The 25688-nt window shown below is 35.1% G+C and overlaps 1 protein-coding gene across 1 annotated transcript in view; it reads left to right on the top strand.

Annotated features, from left to right (window-relative positions):
- ADGRV1 (adhesion G protein-coupled receptor V1) overlaps positions 1-25688 on the top strand; it is a gene marked incomplete at its 5' end in the record, with an annotated part of 540732 nt that overhangs the window by 345010 nt on the left and 170034 nt on the right. Inside the window, one exon of the mRNA XM_081287826.1 lies at positions 13973-14151. Coding sequence (XP_081143952.1) covers positions 13973-14151 — 179 coding nt within the window. The remainder of the gene's footprint in view (positions 1-13972; positions 14152-25688) is intronic.

The following is a 25688-nucleotide window of genomic DNA, read 5'->3' as shown; positions in this document are numbered from 1 at the left end:
TAGTTTGGGACAGCTAAGTGTGAAGTCCCTGTGAGACCCCTAATAGGATCTTTGGCAGGGGGAGATCTTTGAGGCCTCTATGGTGTACTATAGAAATGCACTAGAAAATAATTGACTTTGAGTTGGAAAATGGAGCCATTTCTCAGGAAGGGATCACCTGGGGAAACTATATAGAATGTGGCCAAAATATACCCCCACAAAGCCTCCTGAGGAACTTATTAATGTTTGGGGAGAGATCTAAACACTCCTTTTCTGACTGAGTTTGCAAGTTCTGTTATTCTATACTGGTTTGTTTGACAAAGAATTGGACCATGAATAGTTACTAATGTTGCTAATTAAATGTCTCATCTATAATGCTGCCTTTGATAATGTTTTTTGCACAATGGAGTTGTTAAATCATTTTGTGATAGAAATGGTCTCGTGTTTCTCTCTGTGCATGTGAACTGTTTTATGTACACAGAAACATGTAGGCTCTTTTTTATGCTTTTTTGTCATTATCATTGAATAAGAAAGATGGTGGATTTTATTGTATAGCAATATTGAATTAATAATAAAAGCAGAAAGAAAGTGAAGTGGTATTATTATGAAAGAAAACCATCCAGACTCCGGATGGGGTATTTTCCCAGGTATGGTGAGATAATGGTGGAGGCTGAAGGAGAAGAGAGCTGAACTATTTAGTTAAAAGAACTAATTAGAACAAGTGTTGCTTAGATCTGGGTTTGAATTTATTACCACTGTCCATGTAAGCTTAATCAAATTAATAACTCCCTGCAAGGTTTGCTTCTAAATTTGCATATGGAGATAATAATTTCTAACTCATAGAATAAGTGTTTTACAGCTCTTTGAGCAGCTCTAATCATGGAAAATATGTAGTGTTCTCTAACACACCCTCAAAAAATAAGAAATAACAGTAAATCTAAATCATATAACATATAGTGTAAATATGAAATTAGAATAAATCTCCTAGATTTTTTCGTCTCAGAATTCTTTAGGTTTTAACTAAGCAAAACTTTAGTATGTGCCTAGTAGTTCTAATAAGTGCCCACATGCCCACATATCTTCTGAAATGGAGTTCCCAGGGTGTGCTGAAAGTCTTTGTCCATGTCCCTGACCTATTCAGAGTTTTTGATTAATGACTTGCATGAAAACACAGGAAACCACTTATCAGATTTACAAATGACACAGAGTTGAAAGGATAGTTAAAACAACAAGCTGCCTGAATTAAGATTATGGCAGAACAAACAGAGAGAAACAGTACTGATAGATGGAACACTAGAGAGGAAAAGATGTTATCTGATGAAATTTAATGTAAACAACTCAAGATTTTAATTTAACATAAAATCAGTAGCAATCAGATATGTGACCAGGACACCTCACAGACTTGGGCCCTTGGATAATAGTATGGAAGCAGCTGTGGCAACATTTTAACCTACAGTGTCCAGTCTACTTGGCACACAGTAGCCACTCTCATGTCATGTTTCAGCAAGATGGTCTGCCATCCAGTGAGAGACTCTTCTTTATTTCTTTCTTTCCTATAAGAAACTTCCAGGCAGCTAGAGATAGTTAATGGGGAAAGAATTGGGGGAGGGGTCTATAAACAGCAGAAGGTTTACTACAGGACAAAAAAGGTGGACTAGGTAACTATACTTGGCAGAAACAGAACAAATGGGTCAAAATTAGGGAAACAATATCAGTGGAGTAGAAGAAAGTGATTGATGGGGAGGGAGGAGGGATGGCATAAAGGAAAAACAGGAGAAGGAATCTAACCTAACTTTCCTGTGTGCATGTATGAATATACAGTGAATCTCACCATCATGTACATCCACAAGATACTAATTTTTTTAAAAAAAAATAACTGTCAGTAAATAGCAGAAAGATCAGTAGAGGGAAAGGAATGAGGGATGAGGAGAGAAAAGAAAGGGGATGTATTAAGGACTGAATTAGAGCAAATTATATGCCATGCATTTATAATTACATCACAGTGAATCCTAATATTATATATAACTAATATGAACCAATAAAAAATGAAAAAATGGGGAAACAAATTTTGATTCATCTTTAGCACTTTCATAGCCAATATAACTGTCAAAAGTTAGAAAGATTAGAAGTAGAGTGAATCCAGTCACTAAAATATATATGTTCAGAGAGATTACCAACTTTCCACATGTTTTAGATGCATTTCCTGCTTTAAGGGAGTTTTAAACAAGACAGTATAAAAACTTTCACCCAATTTAATGGCAGTTGGTGTCTTCTTTATCTTTTCCTCTTAAATTCGATTGTGGCTGATGTACATTCAGTACATTAATTAGATTTCTGTATGGTTTATGGTTTATGGTTTAGGAAATCTATTTGAAGTGTCAGTGAAGTTTAATGTATTTCAGATGGTGCACCACATTTTTCATGGTTTGTGGTGTGGTCACAAGGGAAAATTCAATAACTTCTGTATTCTAGGCAGGTTACTTTTAATAAGTTATTTTGTGGTCAGAGGTTGTCACTTTACCAACCTATATCTTCCCATTTATAAAATGTTGTGTGCTAAAATCTTTCCTGGTTTCTTCTTTTCTTTCCTTTCCCCATCCTTTCCTTCCCTTCCTTTCCCCTCCCTCCCTAACTCCTTTGCTTCTCTCTCTCTCTCTCTCTCTCTCTCTCTCTCTCTCTCTCTCTCTCTCTCTCTCTCTCCATGTGTGTGTCTCTGTCTCTCTTACTCTCTTTCTCTCTTTCTGTCCCAAGAATTGAACCCAGGGATGTTAAACCCCTGAGCCACATCCCCAGCTCTTTATATGTTTTGCTTTTGAGATAGGACCTTGCTGAGTTGCTGAGGCTGGCTTAGAAATTGGCGATCCTCCTGCCTGAGCCTCCCAAGCCACTGGGATTACAGGTGTGCACTATCATGCCCAACTTGGAATCCATTTTTAAAACATCATATAGGAGGCCAAACTATTGTCAATCTATGACCATTAGTCAAATTGAGTTGAAAAAATATTAACACTTTAATGATTTTACTTCATAGTTTTAGTCATATAGGAAGGAATCTGGTTCAATGACTGTGAGTGCATAGTTTAATGATAAGTTAATCATTAATTTATAATATTTCGCCTAAGTTTGTCAGAATTATTAATGTTTATTTTTAATCTGCATTAAACCTTCACATTTAGAATAAATGTATATAAGTGACCTTATTTTGAAAAAAAATAATTTTTTTACTGAGCATTGAACCCAGGGGTGCTTAACCACTGAGCAACATCCCGAGCTCCCCCCTTTTAACATATATTTTATTTAGAGACAGGATCTCAATGAATTGCTAAGTGCCTCCCTAAGTTGCTGAGGCTGGCTTTGAACTCACAATTCTCTTGCCTCAGCCTCCCCAGCTGCCAGTGGGATTACAGACATGCACCATTGAGCCTCATGTGAAAATTTATTTTATTTTTGTATAATATCTTTTTAATGCCGTTATAGTAAAGGTGGATTATATTTTAGAGTAGCTAAAGGAAAAAAAATATGGGTAAACAATTTACATAACCTCTCTAAGCCTAGGTTTTCTTATCTGATAAAGTAGCTTGTAATAACAGTAGCTCTTTGAGAACTGTCGAAAGATTAAAGAATTCATACATGGAAACAGCTTACAATGCTGCCTGGCACAAACTAAACACTCTATTCTCAAATTATCAGTTAAGCTAATTATTGGGCTAAAATATCAGAGACTTTGAAACTTCACTTTCACAATGTAATTTAGACCTTTTTTACAGAAGAGACTCAGTTTGACACAGTGGAAAGAAGGCTGACTTTGAATGAAGCAGACACTAACCAGCTGCTAAGCCTTAGCAAGCTGGATAATCTCTAACCTCTTTATTAAAGTACATGCACAACTCATAGCAGGCTTCCTAACTAAGGGCCTTGATTCTTTTTCAAGCTTCCATTTTCTTTAACAGGAAAGCATACAGGGCACAGTGGGAATCTAGTAACAAAATATTTTGCTTATTTTGTTTTAAAGCAAGCAACTCCCAAATTCACGTTTTGGCCATGGAAGTTGAGTTATCCTTCTGTTTGCCCTTCATATAAGACCGCTCAGTGGAATTATCAAAAATCATTTTCCACTTCCTTAAGACCACAGGGTCATGTTTACTTTAAGAAAGACTGACGGGCTGGGGTTGTGGCTCAGTGGTGGAGTGCTTGCCTGGCATGTGTGGGGCACTGGGTTCAATTCTTGGCACCACATATAAATGAATGAATAAAATAAATGTCCATCAACAACTAAAGAAGAAAAAAAGAAAAGAAAAAGAAAGATTGACAGTGAGACTTTTAAAATCTTGTACCATCTTTATTTCACTAGTTGTTTTCTTTTCATTACTTTTTTTCTGTTTTAATTTGCTTTCATTTTAGAGATAGCACATACTAGTGATAGAAAACAAACACTTCAGAGAAATATAAAATAAAATATATCTCTTTCTTGCTATCTGGCACAGTCTCCATTTTCTGTTTTACTCTCAATGCCACACCCAAAGCTAAACATTGCTAATGGTTTCCTGTGTATACCTCCAGGAATATTTCATGGATAGACAAATCTTTATAAATATATGAACAAGTACACATGAGTGTCCATTTCTGTGTGTGTGTATTTCTGTTAATGCATTTATATATGTGTGTAAATTTGGACATCTTTAAATTCCCTATGTACAGCTGTACTTTTTTTCCTATGCTATAATATGAATTACCATTCTGTGATTACTTTTTTGGTCTCTGATTCATAAAATTCTTGCTATTACCAGTTATTGTTTGCTATTGTGGATAATGTTTTCTTGAACATTTTTGCACTATGAATATTTGTTTACTTAGGGAGTACCCATAGAATAAACTTCTAGACATGCCATTGTTGTTGTTTACATGAAAGATACTCCCAGTTGGACTGCTAGATCATGAGTTAAGCCAAGAAGGAAAATAAATTGCAAGTAAATTGTTTGAGATATTCATTTACAATGGCAGTAACCAGAAATGTAATTTTGCCTGTGTTTTCATTTGGCCCAATTTAATGATCACTTCCTATCATAACTTTAACTCACTATATGGCAATGTGCTCCAATTATGAAAAATACTCAAATCTTGTATTATCCTTGCAGTCTGTGCATCTCATGCCTAGAGACACAGTTTAATCCAAATGTAATGTTTTATTTCGAAACTAAAGCTCATTTGAAAAATGTATTTTTAAATGGTAGAGTAAGGTTGGAAATTACAACTGTACTTGAGCATTTATTCACATCTTCTGCCTTAATTTTTTCACATAACCAGTTTATGAATAAGCAAATATGCAGGTTATTTATTCCTTAATAGAAAGGCTACTTAGTGCCAGAGCTTAGCAACAGGAAAGGAAATGCTAAAATTATCCCTGTTTTTCCTTTGTCATTGATTTAATTGAAGGGACATCAAAAGTATTAAGGACAACAGACTGGTAATTACTGAGATAAAAATGACATACCCAGGAAATACTGAATTCGCCAATCCTCAAAAAGCCTTGCAATTTATTTCATGTAACCAATGTGATTCTGCAATCTGTATTTGGGGTAAAAATGGGAGTTCATAACCCACTTGATTCTAATGTATGAAATATGATATGTCAAGAGCTTTGTAATGTTGTGAACAACCAATAAAAAAAGAAAAAAAGAAAAAAAAATAAAATAAAGCTCTAAGAAATATAAAAAAAAAAGAAGGAGGGAGGAAAACTGGGGCAAGGACATGTGGTAACATTTATTAGAGTCTCATCTGAAATGAATGATTAAAAACACATGGTAATGAAGAGATTAATAACATCTATCATCTCTGACTAAATTTTGATGCTATCAGTCAGTTCAGGGATTCTAGTGAAACAATTAATAACCAAATATTAAAGAACTTCCTGGATACCAATCTTTATTCCACACTCCATGAAAATTTAGGGGATTTAATTAACCTATTTTTGTTATCCATATATTTTTTTGGTGAATTATTCATTATAGATGGTAGTGTGATTCATTGTTACATGTTACATGTACATGATATGACAATATAATATGGTCAGTATAGTTCCCCAGTATTTCCCCTTTACCCTCCCTCCTCCCTCTCCTGTCCCCTTTCTCTACTCTACTGATCTTTTGATTTCATGAGACACCCCACGCACTTTTTTTTTTACTTTTTTCTTCTTTAATTTCCACATTTGAGAGAAAACACATTACCTTGACTTTTGGAGTTTGCCTTTTTTTCACTTAACATAATGCTCTCAAGTTCCTTTCATTTTCTTTTCTGAAAATAACATAATTTCATTCTTCTTTATGGCTCAATAAAATTCCATACATGCACCCCATTTTCTTTGCCCACTTATCCATTGACAGACACCTAAACTGGTTCTATAATTTGGCTTAATAATATGCTAAATTATATGAAGATTATATAAATAAATCAATGAATCTTTATTTATGAGACTTATGAGAGCATAACTACAACCTGTGATAATCAAAACATTTAACAAGGTATGTCTTATTTTCCTCTGTAGATACTTGGAAAATGGTAGTTATTGGTAAAAATTTTGTTTTGTTACCAGGTGTGGTGGTAATCCTAGAAAGTTGGAAGGCTGAGGCAGGATCTCAGGTTCAAGGACAGCCTCAGCAACAGAGTGAGGCCCTAAGCAACTTAGCAAGACCCTATCTGAAAATAAGAAATAAAAAGGGCTGGGGGTGCAGCTCAGTGATAAGGCTTACCTGGGTTAATTCCCACTACCAAAAATAAATAAACAATAAAAAACAAATAAGAATAGACATAGATATGTCTATGTAGGAATGTTAGTAAACATGCTTACACACCACAATCTTACTTCATTCATATTCATATTTGACCTAAATCCTATCTGGGTGTTTTAGTTGGTTGTTTGCATTTTAAACAGAATCAGTTTAAATTCTAATAGCCTCAGTTGCTAATTCTGAGGAATGTACTTTTCCCATCTCCAGTTTCCTTCTGTGTACACAGAAATGAGCAAATAAAATATAGGAGATAAATTGTCTGGATTAAATGAGATGTAGCTTAATGTGAGGTATATACACATTCTTTCTGGAACAAGCACATTCTTTTATATATGAATAAATTCAGAACTATACCAATATAAAATGGTAAATACTCAAAATAGATTGTGTACATTTTCATTTACTTGATGTTTTTCAATGAAGATTATATGCAAAGTATTTTACTAGATAACTACAAAATTTAATTTTGTATGATAGATATAAAAAATTATCTGCCATACCTCACAGTTATGTTTCATCCATTTATATTCTACAGCCTTTGTCAATTTTCTTTAAATGTTGGTACACAATGAACAGGGAATGAGAAGTAGTTATCTCTACGTATAGTCATATCAAGAAAATACATCCCACTCTCATATAAACTAGGGATTGGGAAGTGATAAGGACAAGAAAATAAACTCACATGCACATGGTAATATTGTCAATGTTTATGTGAATTTCCATGGAAATTAATCATAGATTTAAAATCAGTCTCCACAGGGTACTTTTCATGGTGTTTTACTTCCTAGTTCTATAACTAAGTAGGAGAAAAAGTTATGATTTTTATCTCACTGCGTTGGTTTCCTCATCTCTAAATAAGAGGTCATGGTCAGATGATCTAAAAGGCCTGTACTCCTGCCAAAATTTGTTGTCTGTATAACCATGCCATTAATATTTTTACTTAAGGAATCATTATTTCTATAATAATTCAACCATTGTGTCGGGAAGTTATTAATAACTTTCAGTTTAACCTCTCCTTTTACCGGAGTATGAAATTAAAACCCATGAGAGCAAATGATATTGGCCAAAAAACATACACTTCCTTCATCCAGGACCATGTCAAACATCCAAAGCAATTCTCTAATCATCATGTTTTTTCAAAATTTTATAATTTAAAAATATCATTGTTTATATTATTTATTATTCACCTGGAAGATTATCTTGGGGGAAACTTTGCAAATTCTTTTTCTATATTTCTGTAGATTCTGTTTATAATATGAAGTTTTAAAAAATATAGTTTCATAAGGTTCTTTACACTTATTCACAATTGCTTTTAGTTAAGTTCTCCTAAGCACAGTCACTCAGGTAATCTTCATATCCTGGTAATGGTGGTAAATATGCAAAATCAAGTGCATCATCCTTTACTGGTGAGCAATAATAAAAATAAGTTGGTTGCGGGGGCTGGGATTGTGGCTCAGTGGTAGAGCACTTGCCTAGCATGTGTGAGGCACTGGGTTCAATCCCTAGCACCATAAAAATAGAAAGAAACAAAACAAAGGTATTGTGTCCATATACAACCAAAAAGTATATTTAAAAAAGATGATGGTAGTTCAGTTTTGCCAAGTTGGTAGTAAGGATGTGGTAAACTACTAATATTACTAATTTTTTTAAACTGCAAAGTATTTTTTCTGTTGTCTCTTTCCAAGTGGCCAATTTGATGGTGTATAATGCTGATGATATTTTTTAATCTATTAGGACTTGTTTTCAGAGACAACATCACCTCAATTTGAACAATCTTAGTGGTAGGAAACTTGGTATTCTGAGTGTGTGCAAATTATAGAAACAGTCAAGTCAGATTAAAGTAGCTGGTTAAATTTGATATAATACTTTGCTTAAAATCCTACTAATTTTAAATTGATTCATTGTATAAAAATTGAGACATTTGTAAAGTGTCTGCTTTTACACAGATGGACATTCTTCAGTTAGGCCCTCCAGCAACTGTCTGACCTTTACCATCTTGAGATGGCTCAGAACATGTTTCTTTTTTTTCTTAATTGGTACATTATAATTATATATAATAATGGGATTTGTTGCTACATATTTGTATATACACAATATAACAACATAGTTTGTTCATTTTTGTTACCCATCATCATATTGTGTTACTAAAGACATTTTTAAAGCTTACAGATAGAAATGTAGAGACTTAGATATCGAAATATTTATCTTACACTTAGTCTTTAGCAAGAAAATCATAAGACAGACAAGCCATGCTCAAGCTAGCATGAGGCATATTTGAGTGATAGTGACACCATTTAATTGCATGCTGTTAGTTCCAGCATTGGTTGAAAGCTCACAAACACTAAGACATGCAAATCACCTATATATTTTTATATGCATACATATATCTATTTATTTATTTATTTATTTTTGCATTGTAACTTTTTATTTTTTTTATTGGTTATTCAAAACATTACAAAGTTTGCAGAATCACATCGGTTACACATATTTATACACACACACACACACACACACACACACACATACATGTATCTGCCAGCATGAAATTGCTGTGTAAACATATTGATCTCTTGATACTCTTAAGTTAGATTATAAAGAAGGAGCCATGATTTCAGGGACTGAGGATAGTCAAATGTTCTATTATCTTCTGTTGTTTAAACAATATCAATAATTGGAGGTTTTAATTCCACTGCTTGAGGATAACAATACACACCTCAGTCAAGTTGTTTTGGAACAAGAAAGAAAAACTAAGTTGAGCCAATATAACCAAACATTGCAATGACAAAAGAGATAATACGTTTGTAGGATAACTTGTTGAACCCAAGAATTGTAAGTGCAGGTGAACCTCACATGGGACTGTGAGCAAGGGAAACGTTTTGTCTGCCTAAAATATTCTCTACAGTCACAGTTTCTTTTTGGGGAGGGGGCGGGGAGGGGGTACCAGGGATTGAACTCAAGGGCACTTGGCCACTAAGTCACATCCCCAGCCCTATTTTGTATTTTATTTGGAGACAGGGTCTCACTGAGTTGCTTCGCGTCTCACTGTTGCTGAGGCTGGCTTTGAAATCAGGATTCTCCTGTCTCAGCTTCCCAAGCCACTGGGATTACAGGCATGCACCGTTGCTTGTGGCTGCCCCTCCAGTTCATGCGCCCTCTTATTTCAGTGGACCCACCTAGACTATCAAGGAATCAAGGAATTCATGATAGATGTGACCAAACTAGGTCAGCCTTCTTCCCCTAATCAAATCATCTGTCTGGGGAGCAGAGTCAGGGAGCATAGGAGCTGCTGAACCCACTCTGCCCTCCTCTAGGAAAGGAAGGTAGACAATGTTTAGAAAAGGGGAGCTCACGAGCTAGGTGTGTCCCAGCACATGCCTGCCTTACTGTATTTAAATAAAATTCAAGTAAGATTTGAAAGGAGTTAGTCAAAACAAATCTTATGTATAGACCACATAGTAATTCTAGAATAATTAAATATTGTTTTATTGCATAATATTTGCATTCTGTAGCTTTAAAAATGACACGTAATGGGAAATGCTGTTCTTGGAGTGTACCTCAGTGATTGGATTCTCTTAAGAAGGAATAGATAGGTAGGTAGATAAATAAACACACAAACACATATATATGCATGTATACGTATATGTATATTTTTTTTCAAATTGACAAAAGCTTGTGAGAGTTTGAAGCTTGTTTGGCTTAATCAAGTATTCAAGAATTTAGCAACACTACAGAAGTATTGCATATATAAATCTAACAAACAATTAATTTATCTCAATTTTGTCTTAGCCTATGGTAAAGGTCAGACAGTTGCCAAAAGGTCCAGTGATCCTGATGGATCTGATGTCCATCTGTGTAAAAGCAGACATTTTGCAAATGTCCCAATCTTCATCATGGTAAATCAATTTAGAAGTCATTTACCTCCTTCCAGTACTCTCCTTTCTGAGTCTTCCAGCTACTGCTCCATTGAGCACTGAGTCACGATGATTCATGGATACACACAAATATCTACTTAATAATCAGCACTTCTCTTTTGGAGATAGATTAATCAGTGATCCTTACATTGTGTGCAGTTTTATCCTCTAACTTGCAGTATTGATTACTTCAGCATCAGACTATTGACACATTCCATTTACCTGGGTCCACATCCTTATGCTAAATGTAAAAAGAGGAAAAACACTTTTGAACCTTATAATTTTTTTGAAAAGGAGTTAGAACAAATTCACATAAGCAGCAACTCAAAACATGCTTTATAATTATAGATATAAGCAGATGTACATAAAGATAAGAAGTGCTGACAGGAAATAAAAATCAGAGACAGAAATATCCAAGTAACCAAACATTTTTTTCCTTCACTAGTGTAGACTAATAGTAATCCCTCAAGGCCAATTTGGTCCAGATAGAATCTTCCCTGGAAGCCTCAGTTAACAGAATCTGAAAGCTTTCCCACAAACACGAGAAATATATTTTTCTCACATAAGAAGGGTTTTTATTGTATAATTGCTTGCTTTTGATCTTAACCTATTTCTCTTTGATCACATATTAACAGCAGATTTGAGAGTGTACACATTTGTCAGGACTTTATATGTAATATCTCATTGTGCCGGGTTTCTGTTCACAACTAAATGGCTCAGAGGTCACTCCAGGTAAACTGGGCTAACTGGGCTGTGCAAGATAACCACACAAGAGACACAAATACCTTTTTCTTTGGGATCACTGTGATGGCTCCTCTGACCTTAAGGATCCACAGGAATAGAGAGCAAGCATGTGCTGACCCCTTTTATTGAGGAGAACCTATTCAAATGAAGCAAGGGGTCAGGTTTCAGGGGGCTGAGCCCATCTTCATGATGTCCATTGTCAGCAGGTTGACTGACACCTGGGTAGGCCACACCCAAGGGCACAGTAAGAGAAGGGGACACACACAAGGCACTTCCATGGAATATTTTATCCTAAACAGGGCAAGGGGTAATATTACAAAGGAACAGGTGAGTGCAGCTCTACCCATGGGGCGGTAGGAAGACCCGGGCTAAGACACAGTTACTCAAACCCTAGAAGAGCAAGGCAGTCTAGCAGCATGGGTGCCTGATGCCTCATTGCCCAGCAGGGGAGTTAACTCAGTCACATGCGAGGTTGGTCTCCCACATCATTGAATCTTTATAATAATCTTCTTGTACACATAACTGAGGCCCTAGAAACGTTGTTACTTGGGATTATCCCCTTACTGTTATATGTATGTGTGCACGCACACACACACACACATACACACACACACCACATACATATGTGTGTGATTCATCTATATTCATGCTTTCTACCACATGAAATTGAGAAGGATGATTTATCCAGTGAATAGTTGTAAAATATGTCTATCATGACATTCAATGTCATTACTGTATTAACTCACAATTAAATACAAGAATTCCTTGTGGAAATAAAACACTAGAAGACAGAATAAATAATTTCTAGATTTGGCTTTGATATAAACTAGGCATGGGCTTTGGGGCCAAAAATAATATCTGCAGGCCTCATTTTCCTTATTCCCATGTACCTAACCTCTCTCCACATCCCCTTCACTCTCCATGTGCTGTCCCCTTGTATATATTTTATTTTAATAAGAAATAACAGATATAAGTATAAGTTAAATATTGCCCTTAATTATTTGTTGCTCAGCTTGAAATCTAAGATTCAGGATAGTAAATACTTTCCCTGTCTCTTTCATTCCTGTATCCTCACTGGCTTGACTGATTTTTGAAATTTAGTAAGCACTCAAATGTTTGTCAAGTGAATTACAAAAAAAAAGAGGTAGTGTAAACTGAGAAAGAGAGGCCACAAAATCTATTCCATTATTTTTCTCTCCCTGCAATCAAGTTCTGTTTCCTATTCTCTGTCTCCCACTGGGACTCAGACTAGGGTCATTTTCACAATTATCCCCATTCAATGAAACAGTGTCTGGCCCTGCCATATGTTAGGCCCTCAAAGAATAAAAATTGTCAAAAAGCAACACAAATAATAATAAATGATGGTGAATATGTGGGGGGGAAAGTACACTGATGCAGTCATTGATGGGACTATGAATTAGTGCAACCCCTATGGAAAGCAATGTGAAGATTCCTCAGAATACTAATAATGGAACCACCATATAACCCAGCCATCCCACTTCTCAGTATTTATTTATCCAGAAGAACTAAACTCAGCATACTATAGTGATACAGGCATATCAATGTTTATGGCAGCACCATTCACAATAGTCAAATTAAGGAATCAACCCAGAAGTCTGTCAATAGAGGAATGGATATATACACAACGGAGTTTCACTCAACCAGAAAGAAGAATGAAATAATGGCACTTGCTGGTAAATTAATGGAAGTGAAGAATATGTAAAATAGGTTAGACCCAAAAACTTAAAGGTTGAATGTTTTCTTTCATATGTGGAAGCTAGAGCAAAATAGAGGAAAAGTGGAGGGAAAGATAGGATAATATAAAGATCATTAATGTAGAAGAAGGAGAAGCAGAGTGGAGGGATGGGTAAAGGGAGGCCATGCAGAATGAATTCTTTAAAAGACATGTTATGTGCATATATAAATATAACACAGAGAATTTTACGTTTATGTGTATGTAGAAAGTACCAATCAAAAATGAATAAATAAAGGAACAAAAGGAAGATCTGTAGAGCAGAGGAGGGAGAATAAGGGAAGGAAGGAGAGGAGGAAAAGCCAAAGGAATGAGGATTGAAATCAAATTTCATGCAGGGGTGATTTCGTCAAAATAAACCCAACTCTTATGTGTAATTATAATGCTCTAATTTTTTTAAAAAGCCTAAAAACGTAGGGCCTTTAATTTCGTTATCATCATGAATTGTTCACATGGGAAGCAAATTTGAATATCAGTGCACATTTCTTCTAGGACAGATTTACAGAACAGTCACAGAAGATTATAATTGAGATTAAAACAGAGCAAATTAAGAAAAATAAAAGATACATAAGTAAACTAAATATTTTCTTGTGTTCCTAGACTTTTGAAGTGTGATGAATTTCTTGGCTATATGAAAGAATGTATGTATGAACTAACTTTAAAAAAAATCACATCAAAACAGTAATTATTAAGTACATCCTAGGCCTTTGCTGGTCCCTGACTCTTCACACTTAAGCCAAGTAAGTTTGTGTCCTATGCCATTAAACCAGAGCCTGTTCATTTTTTGTTTCCTTTCTTAGTCTGTGAATTTCTGGTACGTGCTTGTGATGAATGACGAACACACAGAGAGGAGGTATCTGCTGTTTTTCCTTCTGAGTTGGGGCCTTCCATCTTTTGTGGTGATTCTCCTCATAGTTATTTTGAAGGGTGTCTATCATCAGAGCATGGCACAGATCTACGGACTCATTCACGGTGACCTGTAAGTACACTCAGGAGGGCACGTTGCCTTCTTAGCTTTTCTGTGCTGGTAGCTTTCCCAGCACGCTGTCTGAAGCTCGACTTCCTCTATGATTTCTTTAAACTAGAATCTATGGCCTCTCAGGTTCCTCTGATAGATGGAATTTTCTCAGGTGAGTTGGTATATCAAAAAGTTTATGGTAATTTGTACTTTAGCATATTTAGTTTATTAGGTTGAGTCAAATGATCATGTCTAGCAAAATCAAAATTTTCATGATGAAAATTTTGATAATCAGCAAAAAAAAAAATTGGGGGGTATGGACATTATCTAGAGTGTGTTTTCAGGAGGAATTGAAGGTAGCAGGCATCATCAACCACAAGACCCCTAAATACCAAAAAAAGGTATCAAAAAGAATGCACTGTCTATATACTACATGAGGAGACAATGTCTTTCTCAGATGTTCCTATCAAAGTACCCTTGTAATCTTTGAAATCCAATGCTCCTTTACACACACATATGTGTGTGCTTTAACCCAGAATCAGACATCTTATAGCTTTGAAGACTGTTTAGCCTCTCCTTTATTGATTCTGCATGCAGGGAAAAGCTAAAGCAAACGTTTGTAATAAAAGAGCTTAACCAGCTCCCTTGGTTTTATGGAAATAAAGGAAAAGTAACATTCTGAACAAGAAGGAAAAGTCTATCCATAATCGTATGAGGATAGTGTTAATTATTTCATGGTGGATTGTGAAGATAAGACTCAATTAGTGGATGTGATAAATCTTTAAAAGGTAAAATAGTATACAAGCAGAAGTCATTTCACTAGTATTAGTGTGTCTGATCAGTCATATACTTAACAAATACCTCTTATTGTTGTATGCACATGTATTTCACATTTAGGCAGTCACAGACACATACTCTACACAACATTCAGCCAAAGCGTAGCTATATAAAACACATTTAAACTCGTGCTGATATGCTATTTTTAATCAATCTTTTTATTGAGATTCAAGAAGATTTTCTTATGCTGATTATAGTATTATAATGTATTTTATCCATACAAAATTCTAAAAACCTATAATCTTATAGAAAGAAATGATAGTGTCTTTTCAAAATTATTATAACTTTTCATATTCTACTACTATTGACTATTCGCTTTCATTTAGATCTTGGGCTGTTAGGATTGATTTTAGAAAATTGTGCATCATTCTTTGTTAAATACAAAGTAAATGTGAGGCAAGCCCTGGTGGCCAGCAGCCTATTCCTTCCATGAGTTTCATGAATTCTTTGGCAAAGCAGGGTCATTTGATGACAGTTTTATTTTTACATGTGTCCCCACCCTGCCTTGATAAATGAGACGAGATGGAAGTGATATTAACTCAGAGAAACTCTTGATGCTTCTGAAAGGATTGCTACAGGGAGTACTAAACAACCATACAAGAATGTCCAGATAACTTACTCTTAAAATATTTGCCACCTTAAGCTTTTATAAGATGTTCTCTATGACCAACTAAATTATAATAAACAAAATGTAAAAAGATTTACATGAAATTCTATCTGGTTTTAATGTTATAGAATTATTAGACCCCAAATGACTAGATTCTACATTATAGCTTACTTTTCTACTTAATTCATATAAAATACTCCTGTGAACTTATTTGTGATTCAAAGGATCCATATTTCTAATATCACTTCAATCTCAATATAAGGATATAAATTGGCACATTATTTGTATTAAAGTATTGTTTACCTATATCATCATTTTAAAGCATGCCATTTCTCTAGAGGTAATGCTACGATTTATGCTTTTGTGATTTATCTAATAGCTCATCTTTTGTGCAGAGGTCACTTTGTAGGTATAATAAATTTCCCCATAGTGAAGAGATTTCTCTAAATTGCTGATGTATTAATATATGTAAGGTGTTATTATTAAAAAGTTTTTGTCAAATTTAATGCCGATCACATTTTTAAGAAGTCCGTTTGACCCAGCGATTGCCCTTCTCAGACTATTCCCTGAAGACCTTAAAAGAGCGTACTACAGAGATATTGCCACATCGATGTTCATAGCAGCACAATTCACAATTGCTAGACTGTGGAACCAACCAGATGCCCTTCAATAGATGAATGGATGGATTAAAAAAAAATGTGGCATTTATACACCATGGAGTATTACAAAGCACTAAAAAATGACAAAATCATGGAATTTGCAGGGAAATGGATGGCACTAGAGCAGATTATGCTTAGTGAAGCTAGCCAATCCCTAAAAAACAAATACCAAATGTCTTCTTTGATATAATGAGAGCAACTAAGAACAGAGCAGGGAGGAAGGGCAGGAAGAAAAGATTAACATTAAACAGAGACATGAGGTGGGAGGGAAAGGGAGAGAAAAAGGGGAATTGCATGGAAAAGGAGAGAGACCCTCATTGTTATACAAAATTACATATAAGAGGTTGTGAGGGGAATGGGAAAAAAAACAAGGAGAGAAATGAATTACAGTAGATGGGGTAGAGAGAGAAGATGGGAGGGGAGGGGAGGGAGGATAGTAGAGGATAGGAAAGGTAGCAGAATACAACAGTTACTAATAGGGCATTATGTAAAAATATGGATGTGTAACCGATGTGATTCTGCAATCTGTATTTGGGGTAAAAATGGGAGTTCATAACCCACTTGAATCTAATGTATGAAATATGATATGTCAAGAGCTTTGTAATGTTTTGAACAACCAATAAAAAAAGAAAAAAAAAAAAAGAAGAAGTCGGGAAGTGACCCTTCTTTTTGTATTAGCAGAACAAGACTGTAAGTCTGGTGTTATTTCTTCCTTAGTAATAAGACTACTCACAGGAAGCTAGCCAGGCCTAAGGTTTTCTTATAGAAAGACTTTTAATTATATATTCATTTTCTTTAAAATATATACAACAATTCATCTTTCCTATTTCTGGTTCTTCGTTAATTTTGTAAGTTGTCTTTTTTCTATAAACTTTTTCATTTAACCTAACTAATCAAAATTTTTATGTTTTTATTAATACATTACAGTCATACATAATAGTAGGGTTCATTTTCACATAATCATGAATTCATGGAATATAATTTGCTCATTTCAGTATGCAGTGCTTCCTTTTTCCCTCGTCTCCTCTCCTCTACTGGTTTTCCTTCTATTTTACTTTGATTGGTGGCTTATACTTATGTATAAAGGTGAAATTCACTATGGTATATTCACATATGGACATAACATAGTTTGGTCAATTCCATCTCACAGTTTCTCCGTTGTTTTTAAAGTTGTGTGATCTGTAGTGATATATTCTTTTTCATTCTTGATATTGATGATATGTATCTTCTCTCACTTTTTTCTCTATTTCTTGATCAGTTTTTCTGGGATTGATCAATATTGTTCTTTCCCAAGACTAATTTTGAACCACGTAATATTGTCTATTATTTTTCTTTGACTCATGAGTTGCTTAGAAGTACATTATTTAATTTCCAATTTTTTATATATTTGAATTTTATTTATTTATTGCATGTGTGTCTGGTTTGAGGAATATATATAGAAGTCAGGCTGTCAAAGTTGAGCATGAATGATTATCAACTCCAAAGTTCTAAATTAATCTCTCAAATAGCATGCTTGGCAGCACTAACTCAGCCCACATAACTTTAAGAACTTCTTGTGAATCATTCACAGATAATTTCTTAATCATTCTCAGAAGAATGTTTGTGGAAGAAATAGCCAGTGTGAACAACAGTTCTACCCTTCCTGGTGTTAATACTACTCCCCAATAAATAGAATTTCATTCTGATTCACCCCAAGGGAACAGAAAACATCTCTTTGTATGTACCTGAAGCAGCACTTTTGCTCTGAAAGAAGAATTTGCATGGAGTAGACCTGACTACATCAAAAATGTTTTCAAAGAACAAATAATTATGGAGTATCATTTTAGGTTTTATGACAAAAGCATAGTTCTAGTCCTTAAGATGCTTGTAATATGTGAGAGCAATTCAAATAAAAAATTATATGTCATCAATGACTACTGCCAGACTTGAAAGGCCCCAGATCCTGTGAAAGATGGTCGTGTTATTCTACACCATCTATTTTGGTTATTTCTTAATTAGCCCATGTATTCTTTTTATTATTTATTTATTAGTTCTAATCATTTATACATGACAATAGAAAGCTCTTCAATTCATTGTACATAAAAGGAACAGAATTTTTTGCTTCTCTGGTTGTGCTTGAAGTAAAGTCACACCATTCGCACAATCATACATGTACCTCGGATAAGGATGAACGTCTCATTACACTATCTTTCCTACCCATTTGCCCCCTTCTCCCCTCCCCTTTGACCCATCCAAAGTTCCCCCATTTATCCCATGCACCACCCCATTTATGCATTAGCATCTACTTATCGGAGAAAACATTCAGCCCTTTTTTTTGAGACTGGTTTCTTTCACTTAGCATGATATTCTCCAACTCTATCCATTTACCTGAAAATACTATAATTTTATTATCTTTTAATGCTAATATTCCATTGTGTATATGTATCACAGATTCTTTATCCATTCATCTATTCAAGGGCATCTATGTTGCTGCCAGTTTAGCAATTGTGAGTTTTGATGCTGTAAACTTTGAAGTGGCTATGTTAGTATAGTATGCTGTTTTTAAGTCTTTAGGGTATAGACTGAGGAGTCGGATAGCTGGATCAAATGGTGGTTCCATTCCAGGTTCTCTAAAGATTCTTCATATTGCTTTCCAGATTAGTTGCACCAATTTTCAGTCCCACCAGCAATGTATGAGTGTGCCTTTTCCCCCACAGCCTCACCAACACTTTTTATTGCTTACATTCTTGATAACTGACATTCTGACTGGAGTGAGATGAAATCTTAGAGTAGTTTTGATATGCATTTCTCTAATTGCTAGAGATGTTGAACATTATTTCGTATATTTGTTGATCAACTTTATTTTTTCTTCTGAAAAGTATATGTTCAGCTCCTTAGCCCATTTATTGATTGGGTTGTTTGTTGTTTTTTTTTTTGGGGGGGGGCATTGAGTTCTTTATATATCCTGGAAATTAGTGCTCTATCTGACATGTGTGTGGTAAAAATTTGCTCCCAAAATGTAGGCTCTCTCTTCACCTCATTGATTGTTTCTTTTGCTGAGAAGAAGCTTTTCAGTTTGAATCCATCCCATTTATTGATTCTTGATTTTATTTCTTGTGCTTTACGAGTCTTGTTAAGGAAGCTGGGGCCTAATCTGACATGGTGAAGATTTGGGCCTACTTTTTCTTCTATTAGGCACAAGGTCTCTGGTCTAATTCCTGGGTCCTTGATCCACTTTCAGTTGAGTTTTGTGCATTTTGAGGGATAGGGGTTTAGTTTCTTTTTTTTTTTTTCTTTTTTTGCATATGGATTTCCTGTTTTCTCAGCACCATTTGTTGAAGAGGCTATCTTATGTCCAATGTATGTTTTTGGTGCTTTTGTCTAGTATGAGAAAACTGTATTTATGTGAGTTCATCTCTGTGTCTTCTATTCTATACCATTGGTCTACAAGTTTATTTTGGTGCCAATACCATGCCATTTTGTTACTATAACTTTGTTGTATGGTTTAACATCTGGTATTGTGATGCCTTCTGCTTCACTCTTCTTGCTAAGGATTGCTTCAGCTATTCTGGGTCTCTTATTTTTCCAAATGTGTTTCATTATAGTTTTTTCTATTTCTATAAGGAATAACATTGGGTTTTTAATTGGAATCACATTGAATCTGCATAGTGCTTTGGGTAGTATGGCCATTTTGACAATATTGATTTTGCCTATCTAAGAGCATGGGAGATCTTTTCTTCCTCCTCCTCCTCTTCCTCCTTCTCCTCCTCCTCCTTATTTTCTTCATTAATTTAGATCTTTCTATCTTCAGTTTCTTTATTTAGCATTCTATAGTTTCATTGTACAGGTCTTTCACCTCTCTTGCTAGATTGATTCCCAAGAACATTTTTTGGGGGGGAGGCTATTATGAATGGGGTAGTTTTTCTATTTTCTCTTTCAGAGGATTCATCACTGATGTATAGAAATGCATTTTATTTATGGGTATTGATTTTATATCCTGATACTTTGCTGAATTCATTTATTGAGTCTAGAAGTTTTCTGGTGGAATTTTTTTGGATCCTCTAAGTATGGGATTATGTCATTGGCAGATAATGATAGTTTGAGTTTTTCTTTTCCTATCTATATCCCTTTAATTTCTTTTATCTAATTGACCTGGCCAATGTTTTAAGAACTATATTAAATAGAAATGGTGAAAGAGGGCACCCTGTCTTGTTCCCATTTTTGGAGGGAATGCTTTCAATTTTTCTCCATTTAGAATGATGTTGGCCTAGGGCTTAGCATAGATTGCTTTTACAATGTTGAGATATGTTCCTGTTATCCCTAGATTTTTTAGAGTTTTGAACATGAAGGGGTGTGGTATTTTGTCAAATGCTTTTTCTGCATCTATTGTGATGATAATATGATTCTTATCTTTAAATGTAATTCATCACATCAGTAGACATATTGATTTCTGTATGTTGAACCAACCTTGCATTCCTAGGATGAACCTCACTTGATCGTAGTACACTATCTTTTTGATATGTTTTTGTATTTGATTTGCCAGAATTTTATTGAGAACTTTTGTATCTGTGTTCATTAGAGATATTGGTCTGAACTTTTCTTTCTTTGATGTGTCTTTGTCTGGTTTTGAAATCAGAGTGATATTGGCCTCATAGAATGAGTTTGGAAGTTTTATTGGTATTAGTTATTCTTTAAAGGTATTGTAAAACTCAGCCATGTATCTGTCTGGTTCTGGGCTTTTCTTGGTTGGTAGGCTTCTGATGGCGTCTTTTATTTCATTGTTTGAAATTGATCTGTTTAAATCGTGTATATCATCCTGATTCAGTTTGGGCAAATCATATTACTCTAGAAATTTTTTGATGCCTTCTATATTTTATTGGAGTAAAAATTTTTCAAAAGAATTTCTAATTATTTTCTCTATTTCCTTTTTCATCATGGATGTTAGTATTTTGAGTTTTCTCTCTTTTTCTCTTCATTAGCATGTTTAAGGATTTATCAATTTTATTTATTTTTTCAAAGAACCAACTTTTGTTCTGTCAATTTTTCAATTGTTTCTTGTTTCAATTTCATTTTTCACCCTAATTTTAGTTATTTCCTGTTTTCTGCTTCTTTTGGTGTTGGTTTGTTCCTCTTTTTCTAGGGCTTTGAGATATAATGTCAGGCTGTTTATTTGTTGACCTTTTCTTCTTTTAATGAATGAGCTTAAGCAATAAACTTTCCTCTTAGTACTACTGCCTTCATAGTGTCCCAGAGATTTTGATGTGTTATACAGGAGTTCTCATTCACCTGTAAGAATTTTTTTATCCCCTTCCTGATGTCTTCTGTTATCTGTACATCATTCAGTAGCATATTACTTAGTTTCCAGGTGTTGGAGTAACTTCTATTTTTTATTTTATCATTGGTTTCTAATTTCATTCCATTATGGTCAGATAGAATGCAGGGTGGTATCTCTATTTTTTTGTATTTGCAAAGACTTGCTTTGTGGCATAACATATGGTCTGTTTTGGAGAAGGATCCTTGTGCTGCTGAGAACGAAGTGTATTTGCTTGTTGATGGATGGAATAGTCTATATATGTTTGTTAAGTCTAAATTATTGATTGTTTTAGTGAGTTCTATAGTTTTTTGTTTAGATTTTGTTTGGAAGATCTATCCAGTGGTGAGAGGGGTGTGTTAAAGTCACCCAGTATTATTGTGTTATGGTTTATTTGATTCTTGAAGTTGAGAAGGGTTTGTTTGCTATACATAAATGCCCCATTGTTTGGGGCACAGATATTTATGATTGTTATGTCTTGTTGATGTATGATTCTCCTAAGTAGTATGAAATTACCTTCTTTATCCCTTTTTACTAACTTTGAAGTCCACTAACTTTGATATGAGGATGGAAACTCCTGCTTGTTTACACAGTCCATGTGAGTGATGCGTTTTTTCTCATCCTTTCACCTTCAGTCTCTGGATGTCTTTTCCTGTGACATGAGTCTTTTGAAGGCAACATATTGCTTTCTGGGATTTTTGACGTGTTGTACAGGAGTTCTCATTCCAGTCTGCCAGTCTTTGTCTGAGTTTAGCCACTGACATTTAGGGTTCTATTGAGACATGATTTGTGTTCCAGGTCATCTTGGTTTATTTTGGTTTTTAAGTTTACTTGGTTTCTCCTTTACTTGGTCTTTCCTTTAGTGTAGTTCCTCCCTTTGCAGATTTTCATTGTTGTTTTTCATTTCCTCCTCGTGGAATATTTGGCAAGAATGTTCTATAGTGCAAGTTTCTTGCTGTAAATTTTTTAACTTTTATTTATCATGGAAGGTTTGTTATCATCATTAAATCTGAAGCTTAATTTTTTTGGATATAATATTCTTAGTTGGCATCAGTTTTCTTTCAGAGCTTAGTATGTGTTGTTTCAGGATCTCTTGGTTTTGAAGGTCTGGGTTGCAAAATCTGCTGAGATCCAAATTGGTCTTCCCCTATATATAATCTGATTCCTCTCTTTTGAGGTCTTTAAAATTCTATCTTTTTTTTATTGGATGTTCACAACATTACAAAGCTCTTGACAAATCATATTTCATACATTAGAATCAAGAGGGTTATGAACTCCCATTTTTACCCCAAATACAGATTGCAGAATCACATCGGTTACACATCACATTTTTACATACTGCCATATTAGTGACTGTTGTATTCTGCTACCTTTCCTATCCTCTACTATCCCCCCTCCCCTCCCCTCCCATCTTCTCTCTCTACCCCATCTACTGTAATTCATTTCCCTCCATGTTTGTTATCCCATTCCCCTCATAACCTCTTATATGTAATTTTGTATAACAATGAGGGTCTCCCTCCATTTCCATGTGATTTCCCTTTTTTTCTCCCTTTCCCTCCCGCTTCATGTCTCTGTTTAATGTTAATCTTTTCTTCCTGCTCTTCCTCCCTGTTCTGTTCTTAGTTGCTCTCATTATATCAAAGAAGATATTTGGTATTTGTTTTTTAGGGATTGGCTAGCTTCACTAAGCATAATCTGCTCTAGTGCCATCCATTTCCCTGCAAATTCCGTGATTTTGTCATTTTTTAGTGCTGCATAATACTCCATGGTGTATAAATGCCACATTTTTTTTATCCATTCATCTATTGAAGGGCATCTGGGTTGGTTCCACAGTCTAGCAATTGTGAATTGTGCTGCTATGAACATCGATGTGGCAGTATCCCTGTAGTGTGCTCTTTTAAGGTCTTCAGGAAATAGTCCGAGAAGGGCAATAGCTGGGTCAAATGGTGGTTCCATTCCCAGCTTTCCCAGGAATCTCCATACTGCTTTCCAAATTGGCCGCACTCGTTTGCAGTCCCACCAGCAGTATACAAGAGTACCCTTTTCCCCACATCCTCGCCAGCACTCATTGTTGTTTGACTTCATCATGGCTGCCAATCTTACTGGGGTGAGGTGGTATCTTAGGGTGGTTTTGATTTGCATTTCCTTGACTGCTAGAGATGGTGAGCATTTTTTCATGTATGTACTTGTTGATTGATTGTATGTCCTCCTCTGTGAAGTGTTAGTTCATGTCCTTGGCCCATTTGTTGATTGGGTTATTTGTTTTCTTATTGTCTAATTTTTTGAGTTCTTTGTATACTCTGGATATTAGGGCTCTATCTGAAGTGTGAGGAGTAAAAATTTGTTCCCAGGATGTAGGCTCCCTATTTACCTCTCTTATTGTTTCTCTTGCTGAGAAAAAACTTTTCAGTTTAAGAAAGTCCCATTTGTTGATTCTTGTTATTAACTCTTGTGCTATGGGTGTCCTATTAAGGAATTTTGAGCCCGTACCCACAATCTGTAGATCAGAGCCAACTTTTTCTTCTATCAGACGGAGAGTCTCTGATTTGATATCAAGCTCCTTGATCCACTTTGAGTTGACTTTTGTGCATGGCGAGAGGAGGGGATTCAGTTTCATTTTGTTGCATATGGATTTCCAGTTTTCCCAACACCATTTGTTGAAGATGCTATCCTTTCTCCATTGCATGTTTTTAGCTCCTTTATCAAATATAAGATAGTTGTAGCTTTGTGGATTAGTCTCTGTGTCCTCTATTCTGTACCATTGGTCCACCCGCCTGTTCTGGCACCAGTACCATGCTGTTTTTGTTACTACTGCTCTGTAATATAGTTTGAAATCTGGTATTGCTATACCACCTGATTCACACTTCCTGCTTAGAATTGTTTTTGCTATTCTGGGTCTTTTATTTTATTCTATATGCTAAGCATTTTCATTATAATGTGTCTTGAGCATTTTCATTATAATGTGTCTTGGTGTAACTTTGTACATTTGGTGTCCTGTAAGCCTCTTATGTTTGATTTTCCAATTCATTCTTCATGTTTGGCAAATTTTCTGATATTATTTCACTAAAGAGATTGTGCATTCCTTTGGTTTGAATCTCTGTGCCTTCCTCTATCCTGATAAATCTTAGATTTGGTCTTTAGATATTATTCCATACTTCTTGGATATTCAGATCATGGTTTCATACTATCTTCACTACATGGTCAACTTGATTTTCAAGGTTGTATATTTTGTTTTCATTGTCAGAGGTTCTGTCTTCCGAGTGATCTAGTCTGTTGGTGATGCTTTCTATTGAGTTTTTTATTTAGTTTATTGTTTCCTTCATTTCAAGGATTTCTGTTTGGGTTTTTTTCAGAATCTCTATCTCTTTCTTGAAGTGATCTTCTGCTACCTGTATTTGTTCTCTTAACTCTTTGTTGGAGTGATTAATTTTTTCCTAATTTGCTCACTTAGGTCATTCTTTAATTCACAGATCATTTTAATTATGTACATTCTGAACTCCTCTGACATTTCATCTACTGTGCTATCAATGGATTCTATTGTTGTAGTATCTTGGTTTGTTTGGGGCACTTTCCTCCCTTGTTTTTTCATATTACCATGTGTCTTCCTATCTTGCAGTACAGATCTGAGATATTACAGCTTCTACCCTCTAATCTTGTGGTATCTCTGCAGGTTACCAATACCTCAGCTTTACAGGGGATATCAATGTTTACAGCACCCAATACAACCAATATGCAGCCATAAATCAATTGTTTTCTATTTTTGACATTTACAGTTTTGTCACTATAAACAGAAATGATGAGTTTGGTTATCTTCTACCATGTAGCCACTAGGTTTGCATAAGGGCTTACAGTTTCTAAGTGGTGGACAGAGGGGGAGGTTGGCTATGATGTTTATGAAGTAGGATGTAAGAATACAGAGATATTAGATTATAGGTCTAATGAAAGGGTAATCAGAAGAAGTTGGCTGTTCGCAGGAGAAAAAAGAGAGGCAATCCCATGCAAGGCTGCCTGTTGCCTCTGCAATAGGATGGTATCTATTAGCACACCTAGTAGAAATACCTCTGGTGCAACCAGGTCCATAGGGAACTTGATGATGGTTTTCTAGGTCCTGGTTGTTGTCTCTAGATGGAAGCAGCCACGTCCCTAGTTGTTGGTGGCAGTAGCA

Source organism: Spermophilus citellus (assembly GCF_964194105.1).
Source record: "Spermophilus citellus genome assembly, chromosome: 1".
NCBI lineage: Eukaryota > Metazoa > Chordata > Mammalia > Rodentia > Sciuridae > Spermophilus > Spermophilus citellus.
This window is presented reverse-complemented; position numbering and strand designations above follow the sequence as displayed.